The sequence below is a fragment of the Talaromyces stipitatus genome, genomic scaffold (assembly GCF_000003125.1).
Source record: "Talaromyces stipitatus ATCC 10500 scf_1105507295515 genomic scaffold, whole genome shotgun sequence".
Lineage (NCBI taxonomy): Eukaryota > Fungi > Ascomycota > Eurotiomycetes > Eurotiales > Trichocomaceae > Talaromyces > Talaromyces stipitatus.
In genome coordinates, this window is record NW_002990118.1 from 177,297 (window position 1) to 197,943 (window position 20,647).

The 20,647-nt window shown below is 46.7% G+C and overlaps 8 protein-coding genes across 8 annotated transcripts; 4 read left to right on the top strand and 4 right to left on the bottom strand.

Moving 5' to 3' along the window:
- Window positions 1-609: 609 nt before the first annotated feature.
- TSTA_040980 (efflux pump antibiotic resistance protein, putative) lies at window positions 610-3,538 on the top strand (the record flags this gene model as incomplete). The annotated part of the gene is made up of 7 exons (XM_002484527.1): window positions 610-971; window positions 1,030-1,779; window positions 1,837-2,356; window positions 2,480-2,568; window positions 2,684-2,794; window positions 2,935-3,256; window positions 3,357-3,538. Exons 1-7 carry the CDS (start codon window positions 651-653, stop codon window positions 3,536-3,538), a joined length of 2,295 nt encoding a protein of 764 aa, XP_002484572.1. The 5' UTR covers window positions 610-650.
- A 723-nt stretch (window positions 3,539-4,261) lies between these two features.
- Window positions 4,262-5,499, bottom strand: TSTA_040990 (short-chain dehydrogenase, putative; the record flags this gene model as incomplete). The annotated part of the gene is made up of 2 exons (XM_002484528.1): window positions 4,262-5,154; window positions 5,399-5,499. 2 exons carry the CDS (start codon window positions 5,497-5,499, stop codon window positions 4,347-4,349), a joined length of 909 nt encoding a protein of 302 aa, XP_002484573.1. The 3' UTR covers window positions 4,262-4,346.
- Window positions 5,500-5,526: 27 nt separating this feature from the next.
- Window positions 5,527-8,783, bottom strand: TSTA_041000 (uncharacterized protein; the record flags this gene model as incomplete). Its single annotated transcript, XM_002484529.1, has 2 exons — window positions 5,762-8,783; window positions 5,527-5,740 (listed from the first exon to the last, which is right to left on the bottom strand). The coding sequence occupies exons 1-2, from the start codon at window positions 6,892-6,894 to the stop codon at window positions 5,527-5,529; spliced, it is 1,347 nt and encodes a 448-aa protein (XP_002484574.1). The 5' UTR covers window positions 6,895-8,783.
- Window positions 8,784-9,309: 526 nt separating this feature from the next.
- On the top strand, window positions 9,310-10,830 carry TSTA_041010 (alcohol dehydrogenase, putative; the record flags this gene model as incomplete). Its single annotated transcript, XM_002484530.1, has 3 exons — window positions 9,310-10,062; window positions 10,126-10,480; window positions 10,537-10,830. 3 exons carry the CDS (start codon window positions 9,310-9,312, stop codon window positions 10,581-10,583), a joined length of 1,155 nt encoding a protein of 384 aa, XP_002484575.1. The 3' UTR covers window positions 10,584-10,830.
- A 168-nt stretch (window positions 10,831-10,998) lies between these two features.
- On the bottom strand, window positions 10,999-12,818 carry TSTA_041020 (fungal specific transcription factor, putative; the record flags this gene model as incomplete). The annotated part of the gene is made up of 6 exons (XM_002484531.1): window positions 10,999-11,048; window positions 11,105-11,412; window positions 11,477-11,712; window positions 11,767-11,863; window positions 11,919-12,632; window positions 12,703-12,818. The coding sequence occupies 6 exons, from the start codon at window positions 12,816-12,818 to the stop codon at window positions 10,999-11,001; spliced, it is 1,521 nt and encodes a 506-aa protein (XP_002484576.1).
- A 56-nt stretch (window positions 12,819-12,874) lies between these two features.
- TSTA_041030 (short-chain dehydrogenase/reductase, putative) lies at window positions 12,875-14,115 on the top strand (the record flags this gene model as incomplete). Its single annotated transcript, XM_002484532.1, has 2 exons — window positions 12,875-12,963; window positions 13,110-14,115. The coding sequence occupies 2 exons, from the start codon at window positions 12,875-12,877 to the stop codon at window positions 14,113-14,115; spliced, it is 1,095 nt and encodes a 364-aa protein (XP_002484577.1).
- A 599-nt stretch (window positions 14,116-14,714) lies between these two features.
- TSTA_041040 (K homeostasis protein Kha1, putative) lies at window positions 14,715-17,749 on the top strand (the record flags this gene model as incomplete). The annotated part of the gene is made up of 5 exons (XM_002484533.1): window positions 14,715-14,822; window positions 14,893-15,199; window positions 15,270-15,379; window positions 15,439-16,101; window positions 16,155-17,749. 5 exons carry the CDS (start codon window positions 14,715-14,717, stop codon window positions 17,571-17,573), a joined length of 2,607 nt encoding a protein of 868 aa, XP_002484578.1. The 3' UTR covers window positions 17,574-17,749.
- Window positions 17,750-18,000: 251 nt separating this feature from the next.
- On the bottom strand, window positions 18,001-20,476 carry TSTA_041050 (protease S8 tripeptidyl peptidase I, putative). Its single transcript, XM_002484534.1, has 7 exons — window positions 20,227-20,476; window positions 19,839-20,109; window positions 19,317-19,784; window positions 19,148-19,265; window positions 19,009-19,099; window positions 18,323-18,957; window positions 18,001-18,262 (listed from the first exon to the last, which is right to left on the bottom strand). The coding sequence occupies exons 1-7, from the start codon at window positions 20,429-20,431 to the stop codon at window positions 18,044-18,046; spliced, it is 2,007 nt and encodes a 668-aa protein (XP_002484579.1). The 5' UTR covers window positions 20,432-20,476; the 3' UTR covers window positions 18,001-18,043.
- Between the last annotated feature and the right edge of the window lie 171 nt (window positions 20,477-20,647).

The following is a 20,647-nucleotide window of genomic DNA, read 5'->3' on the forward strand; positions in this document are numbered from 1 at the left end:
GCCAATGCCCAGGTGATGAATGGTTTTGGGAGATACCGTACGGAGCACACCTCATGTTCAGTAGTTTAGGGTTAGAGGAGCGAATCCAAAAGCTATTGTACAACACTACATACTACACCACATATCCCTACCATAAACTAAAGCATTAAAATATAGACGACTTGATAGTCGTTAATAACTGATTACGGTAATGTCCTGCATGTCAAGGTATGAGAGGGAGCTGTCATTCCTCAGCAATCCCGAACCCCTTACCTGCCACGTTCCAGCACCTGCAGATCTTGACCTGTAACACCGTAGTTGAAGTCGCATCAACCAATAAATACGTTCAAAAGCAATTAAAGCATTTTTCCTCCTGCTAATACTGAATTATTTTCGTAGGGTGACCCGCATTTTGTGGGAAAGTGAATACTGTTATCTCATATGCGGCCCGTTTACCCGGCACAGCAGCATTCCAGTACTATATCGATAAGCATTAGAGACAGACACCATAAATCCGACCAATGTCTAGGATAAACATTTGAATTATTGGGGGAAAAAAAAACTAATACAACGAGGCTTAAAAGTGTCTCGTCCAGTTAAGACACGGGCACTCCCAAAAAGCAGTCAACTCAATTAGGGTTCCATGATATCGTCCTTCGGAGAATTGAATTATGGCTTTACACTGTTCACAGTCAGCCGCCACACCAATGAAGGAAAACCGAGGAAGTGTCAGTGCCAATGGCCACACAAACGACACAAAACACCAAACGATTGTCACAACGTATTCTACAGCTTCCCGGACTGTAATGAACATCAACAGCAATAACGTCGGTGACGATAATGATATCGAATTGCAGACAACTCAACATTCTGATCAACCTCTACATGAAGGTTGGATATTGACCTCGCGTGAATGGTGGATGGTGGGCTGCTTTGTTGTTATGACCATGATGGTTACCATGGATGCTTTGATAGTAATCCCGATTCTTCCAGTAAGTTAGATAGTAATGATGCTCTTAATGTTTCGAATCACTTCATGATAGAACCTAGGAAATCGCAGAGAAATATCACTCCAGCCCATCGAGAGATACGACGTGGCCTATTACTGTCTATACTCTCGCCAATGCAACCCTGCAACGCTGCTATGTTTCTCTAATGGAAATCTTCGGCCAGAAAAACATTCTCATAGGAGGGCTATCTATGTTTACTATAGGCTTGATTCTACTCTCAGCTTCACCTTCACTGTTCCTGGTACTGTTAGTCGGCCGTGGTATCCAAGGGGCTGGTACAGCAGCAATGATCTCAATTCCTTCCGTCATGCTGATGGATTTGATTTCGGGACGACGCAGGACAATCTACAACTTTGTCATATTCTTCGGCGGCGCGATTGGTGCGGTCCTGGGACTGGTCTTGGGTGGGCTGTTCATGAGGGAAGGCTCCTGGAAGTGGATATTCTATATTTCACTTCCGTTCTGCTTTATGCTACTTCTCGTGACTCCTTTCGCTGTCCAGCCAATTGGAGAATCCCTGAAGTCAAAGAAGAGATTAATGAATGTCGACTGGACTGGCATGTTGCTGTTCTCTGCTAGTATGGCTGCACTACTGCTCGGTCTTACGTGGGCTTCGAGTCTTCAGAAACAGCTTAAATGGGAAGTGCTTGTGGCGCTCGTTGCTGGAGCCTTTGGGATCATGGCTACAATGGTATATGAGACGTCAGGAGCATCACGGCCATTTTTGCCCGTTATTGTTTTAAAGGTATCTCCTGTCACATTTGTATGTGTGCTGGTACAAAGCCTTTTGGTGAGTTGCCCTAATGCACAATACTTGGAAGAGAATAGCTTCTTACTGACAAGCCAGATTTCCGTACAATTAGTCTATATTCCCGCATACCTTCGAGGAGTACATCATTTGTCATCTACTTCCATTGGACTCATTCTAATCGCAATGCTCGCGACCATGCTTCTAGTCAATGCTGGCGTTGATTTTGTACCTACCAAAATCTATCATTATCGATGGCCTCTGTGGCTCGGATGGGCACTGAATATTATATCCTCTGCAAGCACGGCTTTGTTTAATACGCGTACAACACTTCGAGTCTGTGTCATTGTTATGATTGTTATGGGTTTGGGTCACGGTATCACAATATCTGCCACTCACATGGCTCTTCATAACCTGTCAAGGGGGGTACACCCACAGCGTGATACAGCATTGATAGCAAACTTTGTTCGAACGGCAGGATTTTGCTTAGCAATTGCCAGCGCAGATTCGGCTTTTCATACCCGAATGAGTATACACAATAGACACCACACTGCTGCGCAAGCCTATGCGTTGAGCTTTCAGGATTTGATGCGTGTTTTGACCGCTTTGGCCGGATTCGGTGGACTGCTATCATTATTTGTCGGCTTGAGGAGAAAGGGAAGTTCTCGCCGGATGAGTCACTAATAGTGGGTATGTGTTGTTGATATCAATACTTACAAATATGTACCTTTTCGAAGAAAAGAATTCATGTTATTCGTTATGTGCGCATATACTGGAGGCAGGATCTTAGGGATCAACACCTGGTATCTTGTTCTTTGGATGCCGGATAAAGTAAGGTATCAGCTTGACCAACTTGCTCGAGATGATCCAGCGAATCAGTATTATCATTACATATTTGCTTGCCCATAAGGTCTGACTGAAATAGTAGACAAGAGCAGAGTCATAGAAGAGGGCAAAGTTGACAAAGCTTGTGATGTACACAGCATATACACACCAGGGTTGTCGACGTCACACTGTACGATCCACAAACAAACTAGCAGAATTGCTTCGCTATAACGTTCAGGACCATTGAAGACATTGCGAAGAGTATTTGGGATAGCTGCCCAACGTTGTCTCCATAAGTCCATAAGTCCATCGGGACAATGTTGATATCCCAATCATGCCGCACTTCGTAACGGGTTTTGGCGAAGCCTGAAGTTTCTTCCTACCGTACTCGCCCCTTTTGAAAACCCAAAAGTGGGTGCAGTCGAGACGAGTAAACGTGCGCTTCGTATTGAGAAGGACTTTACAACAGCAGCCTTCTGGAAGATGCTTGGTGTCATGTATCTTGAACGCCAGGATTTCGACGTCAGGGCAAAAAAAGCGCTTGATGGTGGTCTATTCGTCAACTCCGGATGGACTTCTGCTCATCGCACCTCAATCTTGCAGTCTCCTGGTTTCCTAAATGGATATTTGAATGAGTTGCTCTTCTTCCGCTTATTTGGTCCTCTCAAATGTGAAGATGATAATTACATCAGACGTGATTATCAGTTTTGCGGTAATGGCTGCATGAACGTGACGAATTACACACGCAACCTGTAAACGTTTGTTAGCTTTCCCCGCTCCTAGGACTTGAATAGGAACTTTTGTTGATCGAAATCGTGCCAAGGCTAAAGTCTTTTCAGCTGCTTTCACCATCCCATTATTCGGGACGACGACGATGATCTTCCTTGAAAATTTTGAGAATAGACGACAATCATTTACCAAGTCCTTATTCCCCGCATCCACTGTAGGAAGAATAAAAGTCACATCGTTGAAATGATAGTGTGGTTTCTCTGGGATTGATGTCGAGCAGTAGAGGAACCAGTAGGAAATGGTGTGAGCAATCAGTCGAAGGTAGCGAAAGCAAAATAAGAAGACAAATTGAATTCACTAGATGATAGAAACGATCTGAAAGCTGATCGTGCCGGCTATCCACAGATGGCCGTCAGAGCGTCAAGAGGGCAGGGATTGTCCATTTTATATCCGATAAAGGACCGAGCCTCGACAGTGAGGGTCTTGGACAATGCTTGAAGTGTAAGGACCGACTTGAGGATTGATAAAGAATATCTTCAGGGGAATACTTCAATAGCAAACAGATTTATGTTATTCGTCCTACACATGGCCATGATTCCAGGCCATGGGGACTCCTGAAAATCCCTGTATCGTCACTGTGAATCCTGTACGAAAGTTGAAATCTCCCAGCATACACATCTGAACCGGCAGTTATGCGACATATTGTCGGAAATTATTGACAATGGACACAAATATGTCTAGGCTTTGTCCTGCGAGACTCCGGTTTGTCAAGTCTAAACAAAACGACTCGCTCCAGTGTTGTCTAGGCCTGGAGTACAACTGACATCTTGTAACAATATTGCAGATAAGCTTTTTGTTCTTCTTCTCCACGTTCCAGCTCCGTTACACTTAATTTATGAGGTCGGGGCATATGGTTACTCATCTTTGTCTAACATCTACCACTTTGAGCGTCAAGTACTGAGTGACTTCACGGGACAAATCATTGTTTTGTTAATTCCTCAAACCAAGAAAATAGACTTTTAATTTATTGTACACTTTTCTAAGGTGACAAAAACTTATACCTCAGGATACACCATCTTTCTAGTTACGCCTCCATCCACAACCATCTCAGTCCCGGTGACAAATTCAGCGTCCGCTAGATACTCAACTGCTCGTAGTATATCCTCCACCTTACCCACACGATTCGAAAAGTGCCATCTATGATCTTCTTTTGATAATAGATCTTCCCATGCACCGCCGTCTTTGCATTCATTTGCAACATGAATCCAGCCAGGGAGAATGACATTGACGGCAATGCTGTCGCCAGCCAAGCTGCAAGCCATCGCGTGCGTGAGCCCGATTAAGCCAGCTTTAGTAGCTGCGTAACCCTCGGAATTTGGCTCAGACTGAAGTGCACGCGTTGATGACATATGAATTATGCAGCCACCCCTCTGGCGACCGGCGCCTTTTCTTAGCATGGGTAGACAGCCCTGACTCATCAACATTGCTCCCGTCAAGTTTGTTTGGATGCTTTTGTTCCACATCTCAAGGCTCAGTTCAGCAAAAGGTGCGCTTCCTACTGCCCCGGTATATGCGGCATTGTTGATGAGGACATCCAAGTGCCCGTTGAAAAACTTTGCCGCTTTCTCAATGGCGGATTTTATTTGCAATGGTTCACATATATCGCAAAGTGCCACAGAATATTTGCTGCTTGAGAAATTCTGAGCTAGATAATCGCTTGTGTGTTCCAGTTCAGTCTTGCTGTTGTCAATCAGGAAGACGCTGTGACCTCGCTGGAGCAAAAGTCGCGACAACCCTCGGCCGATGCCTCTGGCAGCGCCGGTAATGAGGAAATTCTTTGTCATTTGATGCAAATCAAAGCCACTGGTAACAGATTTTTATAATGTAGTAAATCTTGTTACAATATACTGCTGCTTTGATCGCGTATCAAGGAACGCGGAGGAAGAATATGAACTTTGACGTCAATCGCGTAGAAATCTCGAGGGAGCTAAGCCGAGACGGAGCAAAGCTCTAGCCCTAACCCTAGAAACGGGGTAGTTAGTATAACATCAACGCGTATTTTGATGATCCACAGCAGCGAATAATGAGGATGCTAAAGTAGGCAGACAAAATTCTCTGACTTCCATAAAATACTTTATCACAAGTTCCTAGTGTGGCGAAGTATACCAAGCTATAGTAGGCCTGGAGAAAAGCAACGGGTACAGTCATGACATCTATATTCTTTCTCGCAACTAATCAGCGCCCTTTGTTTTCAAGTTTCTTTCCGTGGTTGTTTGTCTCTGTAATCCAGACCACAAAACCAGCAGGGCCAACAATCCACAGAATGAAGGTTAGAACACCATATACATGTATGGCCAAGGAAGCGAGTACCAGAACAGCGGAGATGAAAAGATATTGCTCGCGTAACCACGTCTGCCATCTGTGAAGCGTTCTCCAGACAATCCCAACTCTGTACGAAAACGTATCAAACCGAGTTGGGTTCAAAACTCTATTCCACCGCTGATGTAGGCTGCCATGTTTAGCAGCATCATAAGGATCACGGGCCTGTATTCGGGTTATCCGTTCCCTCCAAAATTCTTTGAGTTGCTGCTTCTCGTCATATGGCTCCCAATATCTGAACCAATTTCTCCATTTCCGGCAGACTCGGTGGGCTTCCTCTATTTCCAATTTGAACCATTCACATTGGTTTTTCTCAATGAATCGGTGCCGTCGATTATACAACTCTAAATGGATAATCTGTTCGGCATGATGGGAATTCAGAAACCTGCTTTGGCCACCAGGGGTGAGGTCGTTTATACTGTATACGGTTCCCGTCTTCCTCGGAGAGCTCAGTGCATTCATGCGTGTCTGAAGGTCGCCGTCGGTATACCCGATTTTAATGTAGCGAGTTTCACCTTCTAGGCCAGCGGTGTATAACAGGCCCCGTTTGCGATCTCGTTGTTCGGCTGTCGGTCCTTTGAGTATTCTTTCTATCAATCTCATGTCGGTGGTAGTGTCATCTCGCAGTTCCGGATACAGAGGCATAAAGTGAGCTTTAGGTGTTTCTGTAGGTAGGTCGCGGTATAGCACAGAAGAAGATGATCGTGCCCTTCCACGAAAGCTGATATTTTGCCGTCTGGTTCTTCGTCCATATAATGGGGAGTTGCGGATTGGAGACGGCGTGAGCGGGTCCTCATCATGTTCGCTATCAATGACTATAGGGCTTTGAGTAGATTGCGGAGCGGACAGCGATTCTCCATAGGAAACTGAACTCGTCAACCGAGGCGTGTATGGGGTGGGTATTTTGGCGGATGACGGTGTTGTATCACTCTCCGGAACGGCCTTGCGAGATCGCCCTTTGAAAGACCAATTCTTGCCCTCTTTATATTGAAGTATGCTCCATTTATGTCTTCGGTTTGTAAATGGCGGAGATGATTTCCTGGTGCTTGATCTTCGAGGACTTGAGCTGCTTGATGACGATCGTCTTATAGTTCGTTTATACAATTTTTTCCTGACAGTCTTTTTGATTGTTTTAGGTAAGTTGGAGGTATCAGAAGATTGGTTATTGCTGCTTGATGACAAGACTGTCAATGTCGGAAATTGTATCACGTCGAGGTTATCCATTGTTGGCTGGGTATTGTGTCGGTCTTCTTACAATCAGTTGATCAGTTTCATTTCAGGAGTACGTTGAATACATCGTGTCCATTGCTAATCTATATACCATTTGTCTATGGAAATGTCTCTTTACGCATGAGAAAGTACCCATATAAGAAAGACTTGCAACGGCCCGTGGTCTACTGTCTATTAAATACGGCGCAGTCAAATGTGCCAGGGTAGTAGGCGTTCAAGCAAATAAAAATGAACTTCTTAGCGCTGCCTCCACACTTGTCTTGTCGCACTGCCACTGATATCCCGCTAAAACCAACACCAATGCACCTCGCCGCTTTCTAGTGCATCGCAAACAAGAGAATGGTCGATCTAGCTGTGTTCTTCTCCGTGGCTGACACGCCGATTGCAAGAAAGACTGTCATTCTGCTTTGACAATTCGAGCAGGAGTGGTTGCATTGCATGAGATAGATTCGTGACGCTACGAGATTCGCATGTCTGTACTCAACCATGTGCGGGACTGTCGTTCGCAATGGAGCGATTTCGCACCAGGCGGTATTTCCGTCCGTAGCGATATTTCTGAAACATTTCTGCGACTATATCGTTTCGCGAATCGATCTAAAAACACATGTTTTCTTGCCTCAAAACAGTTCCTAGTTAATGCAAATCAGTCAGCGCACCTCAGTCGCTGTCGGAACTTAAACCGTTTCACCAAAAAGGACGCCTTTCAAGGGATTCTGGTTTTTTGTGGTATTTGCGAACCGTTCCGTAGTCCGACTTCCGTATTCTGTTAGTCACGTGATTCTGGCTCCAACTGGCGACAGTCTGTCACGTGACACCACTTAGTTAGTTAGTTACTGGTCCCCGGAGACCTAGATAGAAACCAATGAAGTTCATGATCTTTCCACGATAGTGCGCCCATTAAAGCGGAAATTAAAATAGACCGCTGGCGCAATTTTTCAGCAGAGATTCGAGACCATCTTATCGTTCATATCATAGAAGCTTCGACCATTTCGCAGAAAGGTCCAGTTGTACAACAAAAGTCACGGCAGCAAAATCGCGTTTCAAGACCCGTGTCGGATGACATTGCTAGCTAAATATCTAAGTCCTCATCCGGTGAGTCGATAGTAATACGGTGGGACTCGACATGGAGATATTTCGGATGGATCGAATGTTGTTGTTTTTTCCGGTGAGATTATGTGGACAGCTGTGGCCTGATTGCTGCCTGAATATACCGGCACCGAGAAATAACAAACAGTGCAAATAGGCCATACAAACCAAACACGAACAACTCCGTGATCCTTGATCGTTCTCTAATCCATCCAGCATCCCAAGAATCCCAATCTCATCGCACACACCCCTCGATCAATCCACCGTCTCCGCTCGTACCAGGACTGTGTTCCCTCGCATCAACCTGCGCATTCGTCCGTATGCCCACGTGAGTGACCTTGTCCTTGTCGCATTGTGGATCGTTGATTCTGCGCTCGCATCCGTACGCCCTTGTCCTTGTATCTCGGCCTCACGGAACTGCTCTGGTAGCTTTTGTATCAAATCACGGATTGCGACCCCAGTCCCTTTCTATTATAGGCATCAATCCCCCGCTTTCTCATCCTGACACCTCCGCTTTCTCATTCCATAAACTCGTGAACCTGGTCGTTGATTTGTGCCCGCATAAGAGATTCCGTTCGTCCGTATAAAGGTTATCCTGGAGAGCACGGCCCAGAAAGGCCGGATTCGCAGGCATATCCCGTTTGTGGATTCCCCTGCGCCGATCCGATTTGGTTTGTGCGGGGTAGAATCTAGATTGACATCGTGGCTTTCGCGCGATAGTTTCTGTATACGAGGACTCGAATTGAAGACTTTGTGAATAGAAAATAATATTGTTTATTGTATTTTTGATCAGCTCTACAAGAAGTTGTCGACTTTGCGACAGTAGATCAAGACCGCAGAAGCGCGGAGATATCTCGGGAGCATCGAATGATGGCTGCTGATTTAAATGAGATGGATAACGCGATTGTGGCCTCACTGCCATTCAATACAGCGCGTGTTGTGTATATCGCTAAACTTGCCAAGTGGATATACCGATACCGTAATACGGAAGGAAAGTTTTATGGTCTGACCTTGTTCCCTTACTGAGCATGAGACTTTCCGCCCAATACAACACCGGACCGCAACCAGCACCACCCGATTTGACGGCTTATCGTAGCTTTTTCGCCGACTATCTGAAAAAGGTACACAACACCAGCATACGAGACACAATCCTTCGAAGGCTGCTCCGCTTGTCCGGATGTCGAGTATTTTCTTTTCTGTCTCGAGTCTCCGAGAATTCTCCCGATCGTGACGTCAGCTTCTGATTTGTTGGCGGTGGCCTGATAGATAAGACTGAGGGGTATATAAGAGCTGTCTGTGAACGCATCGTGTTACTTCCTCTCCATGTTTTTCAGATACACAAAAGTCATTTCCCCTTTATTGCGACCATCATTTGCACGACCTGCAAAATATTTTTCGATTAATCTACCAAAACACCGACACACAATGTCTCTCCCAGAGCTCCAGTGGGCCCAAGTGGCCGAGAAGACAGGCGGTCCCCTCGTCTACAAGCAAATCCCAGTCCCCAAACCCGGTCCCGACGAAGTCCTTGTCAAAATCCGATATTCCGGTGTCTGCCATACCGATCTCCATGCCTTGAAGGGCGATTGGCCCCTAGACACAAAGATGCCCTTGGTGGGCGGCCACGAAGGTGCCGGAGTGGTTGTCGCCAAGGGTAATTTGGTGCACGAGTTCGAAATTGGCGACCATGCCGGTCTCAAGTGGTTGAATGGGTCTTGCCTTGCCTGCGAATTCTGCAAAAGCTCCGATGAGTCTCTATGTCCCGATGCCTTGTTGTCTGGGTATACCGTCGATGGCACTTTCCAGCAGTACGCCATTGGAAAAGCAGCACACGCTACCAAGATCCCCAAGAACGTTCCCCTCGACGCCGTTGCACCCGTTCTCTGCGCCGGTGTCACTGTTTACAAGGGATTGAAGGAGGCTGGCGTCAAGCCTGGGCAGACCGTGGCCATTGTCGGCGCCGGTGGTGGTTTGGGATCTTTGGCACTGCAATACGCCAAGGCGATGGGAATTCGTGTCATTGCCATTGATGGTGGTGAGGAGAAGAAAGCCATGTGCGAGAGTTTGGGAGCAGAGGTAAATCATCCGCGAGTTATGATTCTCTTGATAACGAAACATTTGTACTAAACGGTGCAACAGGCATACATCGATTTCACAAAATCAAAAGACGTTGTCGCAGATGTCAAAGCAGCAAGTCCCCAGGGACTTGGTGCTCACGGTGTTCTCTTGCTTGCCGTTGCCGAAAAGCCCTTCCAACAAGCCACAGAGTACGTCCGACCTCGCGGATCAGTCGTCGCCATTGGTCTCCCAGCAAACGCATTCCTCAAGGCTCCTGTCTTCAGCACAGTCGTACGCATGATCAATATCAAGGGTAGCTACGTCGGCAATCGCTTGGATGCCGAGGAAGCTGTCGACTTTTTCGCTAGAGGATTGATCAAGGCTCCTTATAAGGTTGTGCCATTGAAAGAACTTCCTCATATTTTCGAGATGATGGGTGAGTCGACTATTTCTGAGATTGAGGTAGAATCAAAAGCTGATGGTTTTGAATAGAACAAGGCAAGATCGCCGGTCGGTACGTTCTCGAGATCCCTGAGTAAGCGTCCAGGGTTATTCTCAGCCGATGCATCTCCACGCTGCTCATGGAGAGTCATCAAAAGGCGCTACCAAAAAGATCAATCGATTCGTTCATCTGAGTCATATCCTCAAGATGAGAAGAAAACGTGGGAGTCATCCCTCATATGTGTGTCGCTACTAAACACGCTTTTTTGGAAATTCCCATCAATTGGCGTTCTGTTATAATGTATTAGGACGAAGCTTGCTATTTTAATGAAACGTTGATGAATTATATGTTTTCCTTGTAAGAGCGTAATCTTTTCTGGAGTCCCTGATTTCAGTTAAGTGGTCATCCCATTAGACGTGTGATTGGAAAACAGACCCTTATAAAAGATTTGCTCATGATTTCGACAGATTCACTCGGACCTCGGCTGTAGAACAGGTATCATGATTCTTGCATCAGGACAAGCTCATAGCCTCTTGGGCCTCAAGTAGTTTAAGATAAACACCTGTCATACGATCGGAGTCAGCTCGTAATATGAATATGAAGACGACAACAATATACCTGCCACATTCCACCGAACGTCTATCATAGAGAAAGCTTCCCTCATACTTCTCACCATTTCAACCAAATCCGGTTCCAACGGTTTCTTACCGCGAGAGCAAATATGATATGCACATATCCGATATGCGAAAAATAGACCCCAATGTGACATGTCATCTGGGTTACGACCCACAAAGCATTGTCGTTCGGAAAGATTCATTTTCACTCTGGCCGTGATTTGTTGCATAACCTCTCTCGCACGCAGAGAGCGTTGGATGTTGCTACCACTCGAAGATGCTAACCATGGAGTATGAAGCGCAACCAGCGTACTATATGATGAAAAAAAAAAAATTAGGAACATTGAATTTCCTGCTGAACGGATAAACTACACACCTGTAAATGAAGCCAATCTGATCATCATCGGGAACATCAACGTCCAAAGAAGCAGCAAGCATAGACTGAAGAGTTCGGTCTAGTTGCATCCAGACGTTGTCGTCCTCAACCGAGTCACTAGACAGATGGAGCAAGACTTGACCTAGCAATCTTGCAGCTTGACACAACAAAGCAAATCTGCTCATATGGCCACTCAATGGCTCAGACAGCGTAGTAAGGTTGTCCGGGTTGATGACCTAGGATAATACATCAGCAAGTAAACCAGAGCATGATGTAATCACCGGACACACCCCTCGATCCCAGGCTGCATCATCCGCCGGTAACAATTCATCTAGCTCAGGTTCCGCAGTGACAAATGGTCTTCCCGGACAGCCGATACTCACGAACCTGACAAAACCGTCAGCCATCAGCCAAGAGAAGCGCAGATGGATAGTCAACAAACCGATCCAAAATGACAATTGCCCACCACACCCTCCTTCTTTCTTCGAGCTCGACCAGCGTTATGACTTTCCGTGACTCTACCGCTCTACTAACGCTGATGCCAAGAGCATGTGCATACCGGGCACAAGTGCCGATGGTCAAGAAAGCAGCGGGGTATATACCATGTCCTATTTCGTAAAGAGCAAGAAGTACTCCCGCTTGGAGGATGAGGAGAGACAAAGTGACATCACCTTCAAGATCAAGAAAGAAATGTTTTGCAGCATGATACAGTGGAGTCCGAGGGTCACGGGGATTAGCAGGGGGGAAACTTGTTATAAGCTTGAGACAAAGTAGAAGAAGGATAACATCCGGCTTTGATGGAGGAACAGTTCGAATATGAATGTCATAGAAGCGCTTTCTTGAAATAAACGGCATCCACAAATGAATGTGATCAAAGAACTTGGATGCAGTGGTATGGATGTCATCCAGGTCTCCTATCAGACGTAGAATATGTTGCGGGACCGATGTAGCAGGTGAAGGAATCTCCAAGTGCCCATGCTGTAGAATAGACGGATCCAGAAACAACAACGTCGGGAAATTGACTGCTTGAACTTCTGGAAGGCTAGGAGTACCTTCATCGACAGAAAGGCGGTTCCATTGTAGGTCGCTGGAGGCGGATGAAAAGGCGGAATGGCGGATTGAATTCGGCCGGGAGTATTCGCACGTTACATTCCTCCTAGACACATATGCGATTTAGATAAGTCAACATGTCGGAAGCAGACAAGTGACGGCCGATATCAACTCACTTAGAGCATGAAGAGCATCCGGGCAAGGCTTTATTGCATTTTCGCTTCCGCGTTTTGCAAGATCTGCAGACATAACGTGCATGGTTGGCGCTAGAGCCAGTGCCTGGTGTTTTCATGCTGCTTCAAGTGAAAAGGATTGAAATGCCAGAAAGAAGAATCATAGTGTAGCAAGATGGAGGAAGTGGAAAAGAAATGGGAAGTTGCGGGGACTCGTGGCCGCAATAAATGGAAGGCTGCGGCCGACCTGTCGGCCGCCTGCCAGTGTCTTTCCTATTTAGGTAAAAAGCTGCAATCTCAGAATTTTTGATCAAGGATATAAATAATGAAAATCTGCCTTGTAGCTCAAGATAATATTCACGAAATTTTTTGTAACAAATCAAGTTCTCGATTACCGTCACTATGGGTAGATATACCTCTGTCCATGCCAACCCTCAAGGTCCTCGAGATGCTCGGCCAACGGCCGCGCAAATCGTCCAAGACGAGAAACTGGTAAATCGGCTCATCGGAAGAGTGATTGTCATTACCGGTGCAACAGCCGGAATTGGTCTCGAGACAGCACGTGCGTTGATCATCACAGGTGCAACTTTGTTCTTGACCGTCCGTGATTTGGAAAAGGCCAAGACGACCCTGCACGATCTTTTGATGTCAGATCAAGTACACTTAGTCAAGATGGACAATTTTTCGATTTCAAGCGTCCGAGATGCAGCAGACGACATTCTCGAAAAATCCAATAATCAAGTCAATATCCTGATCATCAACGCCGGTGTGATGGGAATTCCTAATCTGGAACAAACAGAGGAGGGATTTGAATCTCATTTTGTTACCAACTATCTGAGTCATTTTCTATACTTTCAGCTTCTCAAACCTGCGTTGCTAGCTAGCGCAACGCCTGAGTTCTCCTCTAGGGTTGTGAACGTCTCCTCGTCAGCCCATCGTTCCGTGGAGCTTAGTGCTAGCGACAACTACAATTTTGAGAAGGGAAACTATGATGCTGGAGTGGCATATGCACAGTCAAAGCTGGCAAGTATCTATATGGCCAATGAGATCGATCGACGTTACGGTCACAGGGGTCTCCGCGCGACGAGTCTACACCCCGGTGCTATCGGTGGTACAAACATCTCCAGGAACGTGAGCCCCGAATTCGTAGCACGGGTCTATGAGACACTGAAAGATATCATGCATACCATGAAGAGTCCCGAACAGGGAGCCGCTACCACGTTAGTTGCCGCGATCGGTAAAGAATGGGAGAACAAGGGAGGGAAGTATCTGGAGGACTGTGAGGAAGCCAAGCGAGGTGCTGATGATCAGAATGTGTTTGGGATAGGATGGGTACGACAGACGTATAATGCCGAGAATGAAGCACGGTTGTGGAAGGACTCATTGGAGATGCTGGGACTGAAAGATGACTTGTAGTTACCGGATAGGATCTATAGAATTAAATAGGGTTAGGGCTAGGGTAAGATTGCCAAGACTTTTATCCGCATGACGAGCTGCCCAGACCGAAAAGAGTCATGGCAACAAATCCGCGATTGTGAGATGGCCAATAAAAAGCGCGGATGGATGGAGCTGAGCTTAGTCAGGGACAAAAATTGAAGCATTCTATTGGTTGATGCAGTCAGAACGTGGTCCGCGTGACGCTAGCCCACTTTCAGCTAATAATGGGGCTGTTCCTTCCCCATCCCGTATTCTCAACGAGGGAAGCTGTGACGGAAAGAGCTCTCCAGACCTTTTCTTTCAGCTCTTACATCTCCTTTCTTTTCTCCCCTCTCCCATCTTTTACACTCCCGACATCGCTTGGATAGTTGTCGCTATATCTACGGATATAAGTGCTGCAGTCCATTTTCATCGGGAGAATGCTCTGCTCACCGCTATAAATATTCGTTGCAAGCGGAGCCTTATCTACCCCAGGTCCGACGGCTGTCATCCACGCCGGAAGTTCTGTATCGTTCTACTCTACCTCACACTCCCGCGTTCTGTGTGACACTTTATCCTTGTGTCTCCAGGCATACATCATGCCGTCCAACTCGACGACCACCAAGGTCGCACAGGCCGGCATCCTAAGCGGCAAGAACCCAGCCGTGTATGATGCTAGCAACCCCATTTTGGTGTTCATTATCCAGGTTGGCCTTTGCGCTCATTCCATCGCTATTGTGAGCAGAGAGTATCTGATTATCTGATGGAATATCACAGGCTGGCATTATCATCATTTTTTGCTGGCTTCTCCACTGGCCGCTTTCCAAAATCCGCCAACCCCGCGTTATTGCAGAAGTCATCGGAGGTATCCTTCTTGGCCCGTCGGTACTTGGCCATATACCGAATTTCTCAAACACCATTTTCCCTTCACAGTCAATCCCGACATTGAATGCTGTCGCCAATCTGGGATTGATATTTTTCCTGTTCCTTGTAGGCCTGGAAACCGATGTGAGGTTTTTAGTGAGTAACTGGCGGATTGCCGCCAGCGTGTCACTACTGGGCATGATTCTACCCTTTGGGTTAGGTCAGTGGGGCTTCATCTGCATCCTGGTTGTATTATTCGTGCATTGACTGACGCATCTCCACTCCAATAGGGTGCGCCATTTCTTATGGCCTATACAATGACTTTGGCAATGATACGGGCACTGTTCCTGTCGAATTTGGAACATTTTTACTCTTTGTTGGTGTGGCTATGGCCATTACAGTACGCTAGACCACGCTTACAATCGTGACATATTATGGCTACTAATTGTTCGGTGTTAGGCCTTTCCAGTCCTTTGCCGCATTTTAACCGAATTGAAATTGTTGAATACCAATGTAGGTGTGATTGTCTTGTCAGCTGGAGTCGGAAATGACGTGACTGGCTGGATTCTGCTCGCTCTTTGCATAGCCCTCGTCAATGCCGGTAGCGGTATCACGGCATTGTGGGTGCTGCTGGTTGGTGTCGGCTATATATTGTTCCTTTTCCTCGTGGTACGACCTGTTTTCGTGTGGTACCTGCGAAGAACTGGCAATCTTGAAAAAGGCCCTAGCCAATCAGCTGTTACAGTAACACTATTGCTCGTCTTGGCGTCTGCGTTCTTCACTCAAGCCATCGGCATTCACGCCATTTTTGGCGGATTTGTTGTTGGGCTGATCTGTCCACATGAAAAGGGTTTTGCAATTAGCTTGACGGAAAAGATCGAGGATCTAGTGGCTGCTGTCTTCCTGCCCTTGTATTTTGCGTTATCCGGTCTCCAGACAAACTTGGGTCTTTTGGATTCTGGAAAGGTCTGGGGTTATGTCATTGGAATCATTGCTATCGCCTTTTTCGCCAAGGTTATCGGAGGAACCGTGGCCTCTAAGGTTACTGGTCTCCTATGGCGGGAAAGTCTCACAGTTGGTGTGCTAATGAGTTGCAAGGGGCTTGTCGAACTCATTGTCTTGGTATCTCTGTCCATTCTTCCACATATACGAACTGTGAGCTTATATACTTGCAGAACATTGGTCGACAAGCTAAGATCCTTAGCGAACGTACATTTACCATGTTTGTTGTCATGGCTTTAGTGACTACGTTCATGACAACACCACTCACCCTAGCCCTGTATCCTAAATGGTACCAAGACAAGGTTACCCGATGGAGAAGAGGTGAAATTAACTGGGATGGCACTGTCCGAGATCAAACCACAACAATTTCATCTAGTGATGCTATTGAGAAGCCAACCGCCAAGCCAATTGAGCGGATCACTGTCTACCTTCGCCTGGACAGTGTGGCTAATGTTTGCACTTTCATCGGACTTCTCGGTACCGACGGCAAACCAGCTGAGGTTACTCCACGAGAGCATTATTCCAAGCGAGCCCCAGCAAACGGTATAGCAGAATCTTCGATTGAAAATCATCATCTCGGCGAATCCGAGAAAAAGCCACTGTTGCATGCCCATGGCATCCGTCTGATGGAGCTTTCTGATCGATTGTCTAGTACCATGAAGGTTTCCGAAATCGAAGAGTATTCTGCCTGGGACCCGGTTGTAAACGTCTTTCGATCATTCGGCCAGATCAACAATATCCCCTCAGAAGGACGTGTTTCGGTTATTCCCGAAACTTCCTTCGCAGATGCCGTGCTTGATATGGCTCGTGATACCAACTCGAATTTCCTCTTGCTACCGTGGAGTGCTAGTGGCCGTATAATTGACCGTCAGAGTGTGTGGTCCTCGGAGAGTGCATCGGACAATACAAATGCGCCGTACCCATCATTCGTTGCGGATGTTTTGCGTGGTGCCTCAAACACTTCTGTAGGCATTCTCGTTGACCGAGCCTTGGATATGCCAAGTCAGGAACGCCATACCCTGCGACGAGCGGCTAGCACCGTGTCCCTTCCTAACATTCGGACCAATCTTGCTTCTTTGACAGCAGGAAATCGCAATCAACATATCTTATTCTTGTACATTGGTGGCCCAGATGACCGCTTTGCCTTACGCCTTGTCCTTCAACTCGCGCGCAATCAGCTGGTGACTACAACGATTATTCATATTGATGTCCCGAACCACCTAAGACCTAGCGATTCCCAGACAGAACCGAGTGAAGCAGAGATTGACAAAATATTCTTCGCTTCAATGCGCGACTCCCTTTCATCTGAGCTCTCCTCTCGCGTTGTATTCAGTACCGTATCTGGAGCAGCCACAGACTCCAATGCAGTCAAACTGGCAGTTGACGCCGCCGATAACGAAGCCAACCAAGCACGTGGCGAGACAAACCAGATTATTGTGGTTGGTCGTCGAAGTGTAGGTGGTGTCTCGTCGACGACTGATACCAGCGATAGACCTGATACACGCTCAGTATTGGGTGTGGTCGGTGACGCTCTTGTGCGTAAGGAGTCCAGGGCCAGTGTTTTGGTTGTGCAAGCGACTGGATCTTATTAGTTGTTACGACCATTTATCGGATATTCATTATTGATATTCAAATTTCTAGACGTTGGATATATGTTCAATTTGTCATCAATTTCCTTGAGGTTAGATCTCAACATTTCTTGTCATAATTACATTCAATTTCTGCGTGAGTAACCTCTAGTGATGAAAATTGGACGTTTGACATCTATGGATGGTCGTCATAAAACCCTAACCCTAACTACATGTACACTCGCGCCTCGCGTATAGCAAATGTTAAAGAAGGCATAGATGACTGGTGACTTTCCTTCTATTGAGGATTTATTATATCACTGAAACCTACGTAGTCTAAGTGCGTAAACTACCGTAATAGTGATTAGTAACTTGCATTAGGGCTATTGTTACTAGAAATAGGGAAGGCGATAAGGCACATCAGAATGAGGTATGTAACATTGGTGGTCGTCTGTGTTAATTACAATCTCTTTTCCAAGATTTAGGAGAAAGTTTTAAGGTAGAATATGGACGAACAGCTCCTTGAGTTTGGCGTAATTGGGGCTTCCGAGTCCAGTAGCTGGGTCCCAGCCCTTGGTGGCCGCGAAACCATGCGTGTCACAGCCCAGGTTGGTTCCGTTGGTGATATCGTTAAGAACCCAAGGATTTGTATAAAGAACGGGGTTGATGAATCCGACGGGTCCTTTTCCGATAGCCAGGCGCTCCTCGTTGATCTGTTTGAGTAAGTGAATGTTCGTCGCTAAAGTGAGGATAAAAAGGATAGTTGAACTTACAAGGGTAATAACAGAGGCAAATAATGGACTGGCCAAACTTGAACCAAAGAAATGCACAAGCTTGCCATTCAGGTACGACTCAAAGTAAGCTCCATTGGCAGCAATATCAGGGAAGCCACGACCAATACGGTTATAACGACCCTTTGTCGTGTTGAAGTTAACGTTTAGTTCCGCATAGTATGGATAGGGAGGGTTAGCAGTGAGGAAGTATTCCTCGACGGCCAGTTCCTGATACCAAGGTCGGGTGAAGTAGTTTGAGAATCCGCCGGCAGAGGAGAAATTGGCGGCTGTGCCACCAAGATTGACGGACATGACGCTCTCGGGATCGGTGACTTTCTGGCCTGGATAAAGCATCGTGCCACTGACCGACGTAACGTAGGGGCATCCAGACGGGTATTGGGGGTTGAAGATTTGAGCGTCAGGTCCAAGGCAGCCGTTCGCGTTACCTCCGTCACCAGGGAAGGATGCGACACCATAGTCACCGGAAGCAAACATGATGGTGTGGCCTTGAAGTCCGAGTTTGAGGAATTCGTTGCATTGGCGCTCCACATACTTCATCGGAAGGTCGTTTTCACTTTGACCGTACGATGCGGAGATAACATTAGTTGGCTTGTAAACACCACACTGGAGCTGACCTTGATGTTGTCAGTTGAATCATAGTAATCACTAAGACTGAGCTTGCATACCGTTGTATCCACCTTCGCGAGTATCGGGATACACAGGGTCAATGTTGGGGTCATTGCCGGACTCGCCGTAGGCGGTGTAGGTACAGTAAGACTGCATATGGTTAGAAAGCAGTTAATAACAAGAGCGAATCATACATACACCATCCAAAGCATCCAAGAACGTATTGAACAAGTTGGTTGTTGCGACTTCAGCAGGCTCGTACAGCTGATCATCCACCTGGTAAAGAACAACTTCTTGAGGATAGACCAAGGAGAATCTGCTGACAGTCAGAGGCTACTCGTTTGAAAATGGGAAGAAAGACACATACGCCATCTCAATGTCGATATTTGATTCTCCGTTATTCAACGAACTGTATGCAGGAACAGAATAGTTGGCGCCATCGATCAATTGCGGCTTGGGGTAGGTACCCTGGGGCACCTGGGTATAGACATTCTTCCAGTAGAGATCAAGATCGGACTTGGCAAAGTAGTCACCCTGTTCATAGAGACCCAGTGCATTATCGGGATTAGGCTTATTGGTAGGCAGGGGAAGGCCGTACAATGCACGAATACATGGGGGCGTCATGTTGTAACTACAGTTTGCAAGGTCGGAGTCTGATCCGGAGTGACCATTTCCGAGGTCAAAGTCATGAACCGGAGCATGGATAGAGGTACGGGACGCCTGAGAATTGCTGGCTCTCTTCTGTTTCTTGACTGTACGTTTGACGGCCTGTGTCATCTTGACTCCAGGAGTAATGTAGTCAACATGCCGAGCAATATGTTCGGGTAGATGGTATCTATCATGGTCCGTTGAGCACGCAGCATTGAGAAAAATAGAGAAATCAACCTACTCATCGCATCCAACTCGGACGCGGTCACTTTGCACATGCTCGTGTTCATAATATTCAGTCTGGAACAGACGTTCGGCCTCCTCGGTAGTGGCATCAAAAGCGAGCCAGCCTTTGTTATCGGAATGAACAATTCGCGACTTGTCAATGCCTGCTTGGTGCAACCAATCCTTGATGCTCTGGACGTGGTCCTCCACCGGTGCAAACAAGTCATGGACTTCCTCCATGGAGAGATACTTGCCATATTTCTCAGAGCGGGGGTCGGATCTGTATTCTCATTTGATTAGTTTGTTACGAATGAGTCGGTGAAAATTTCTCGAAATCACTTACACCGCCTCTGTTAAGTAAAGTCAGCAAATTGCTCACACAACAGAAAAATGAAAGTACATACTTAAGAGTTCAGGACCACTGGGTAGGTTCGATTGTGTCAATCCAATTCGGATCGGCAGAATGGCAGAGCTCTCAATGCGAGCGCCCTTGACCCAATCGGTTGCTGGACTTCCACGCTTCTCGTGAAGAACATGTTTGACTGGTGATGGAGCAGCCACAGCAAGGGCCGCCAAAGCAGAGACACTGGCAATCTTGAGGAAAAACATGGCTCCCAGTCGAATCAGATTGTCAAACCTCGTCCCTTATTCCTCTGTTCCTGATGACACTCCAGGGGTGAGAGCGGGATTTTAAGAGAATCACGCACGTCGACCCCTGTCGCATGCCTATCTTGTCGGGCAATGAGCTGCGGGGTTCCATGTCGATGGTCGAGCTTATCAGCGACGATATTCAGGGACGCGATGGCTGTTATTTGCTGGAGGAGA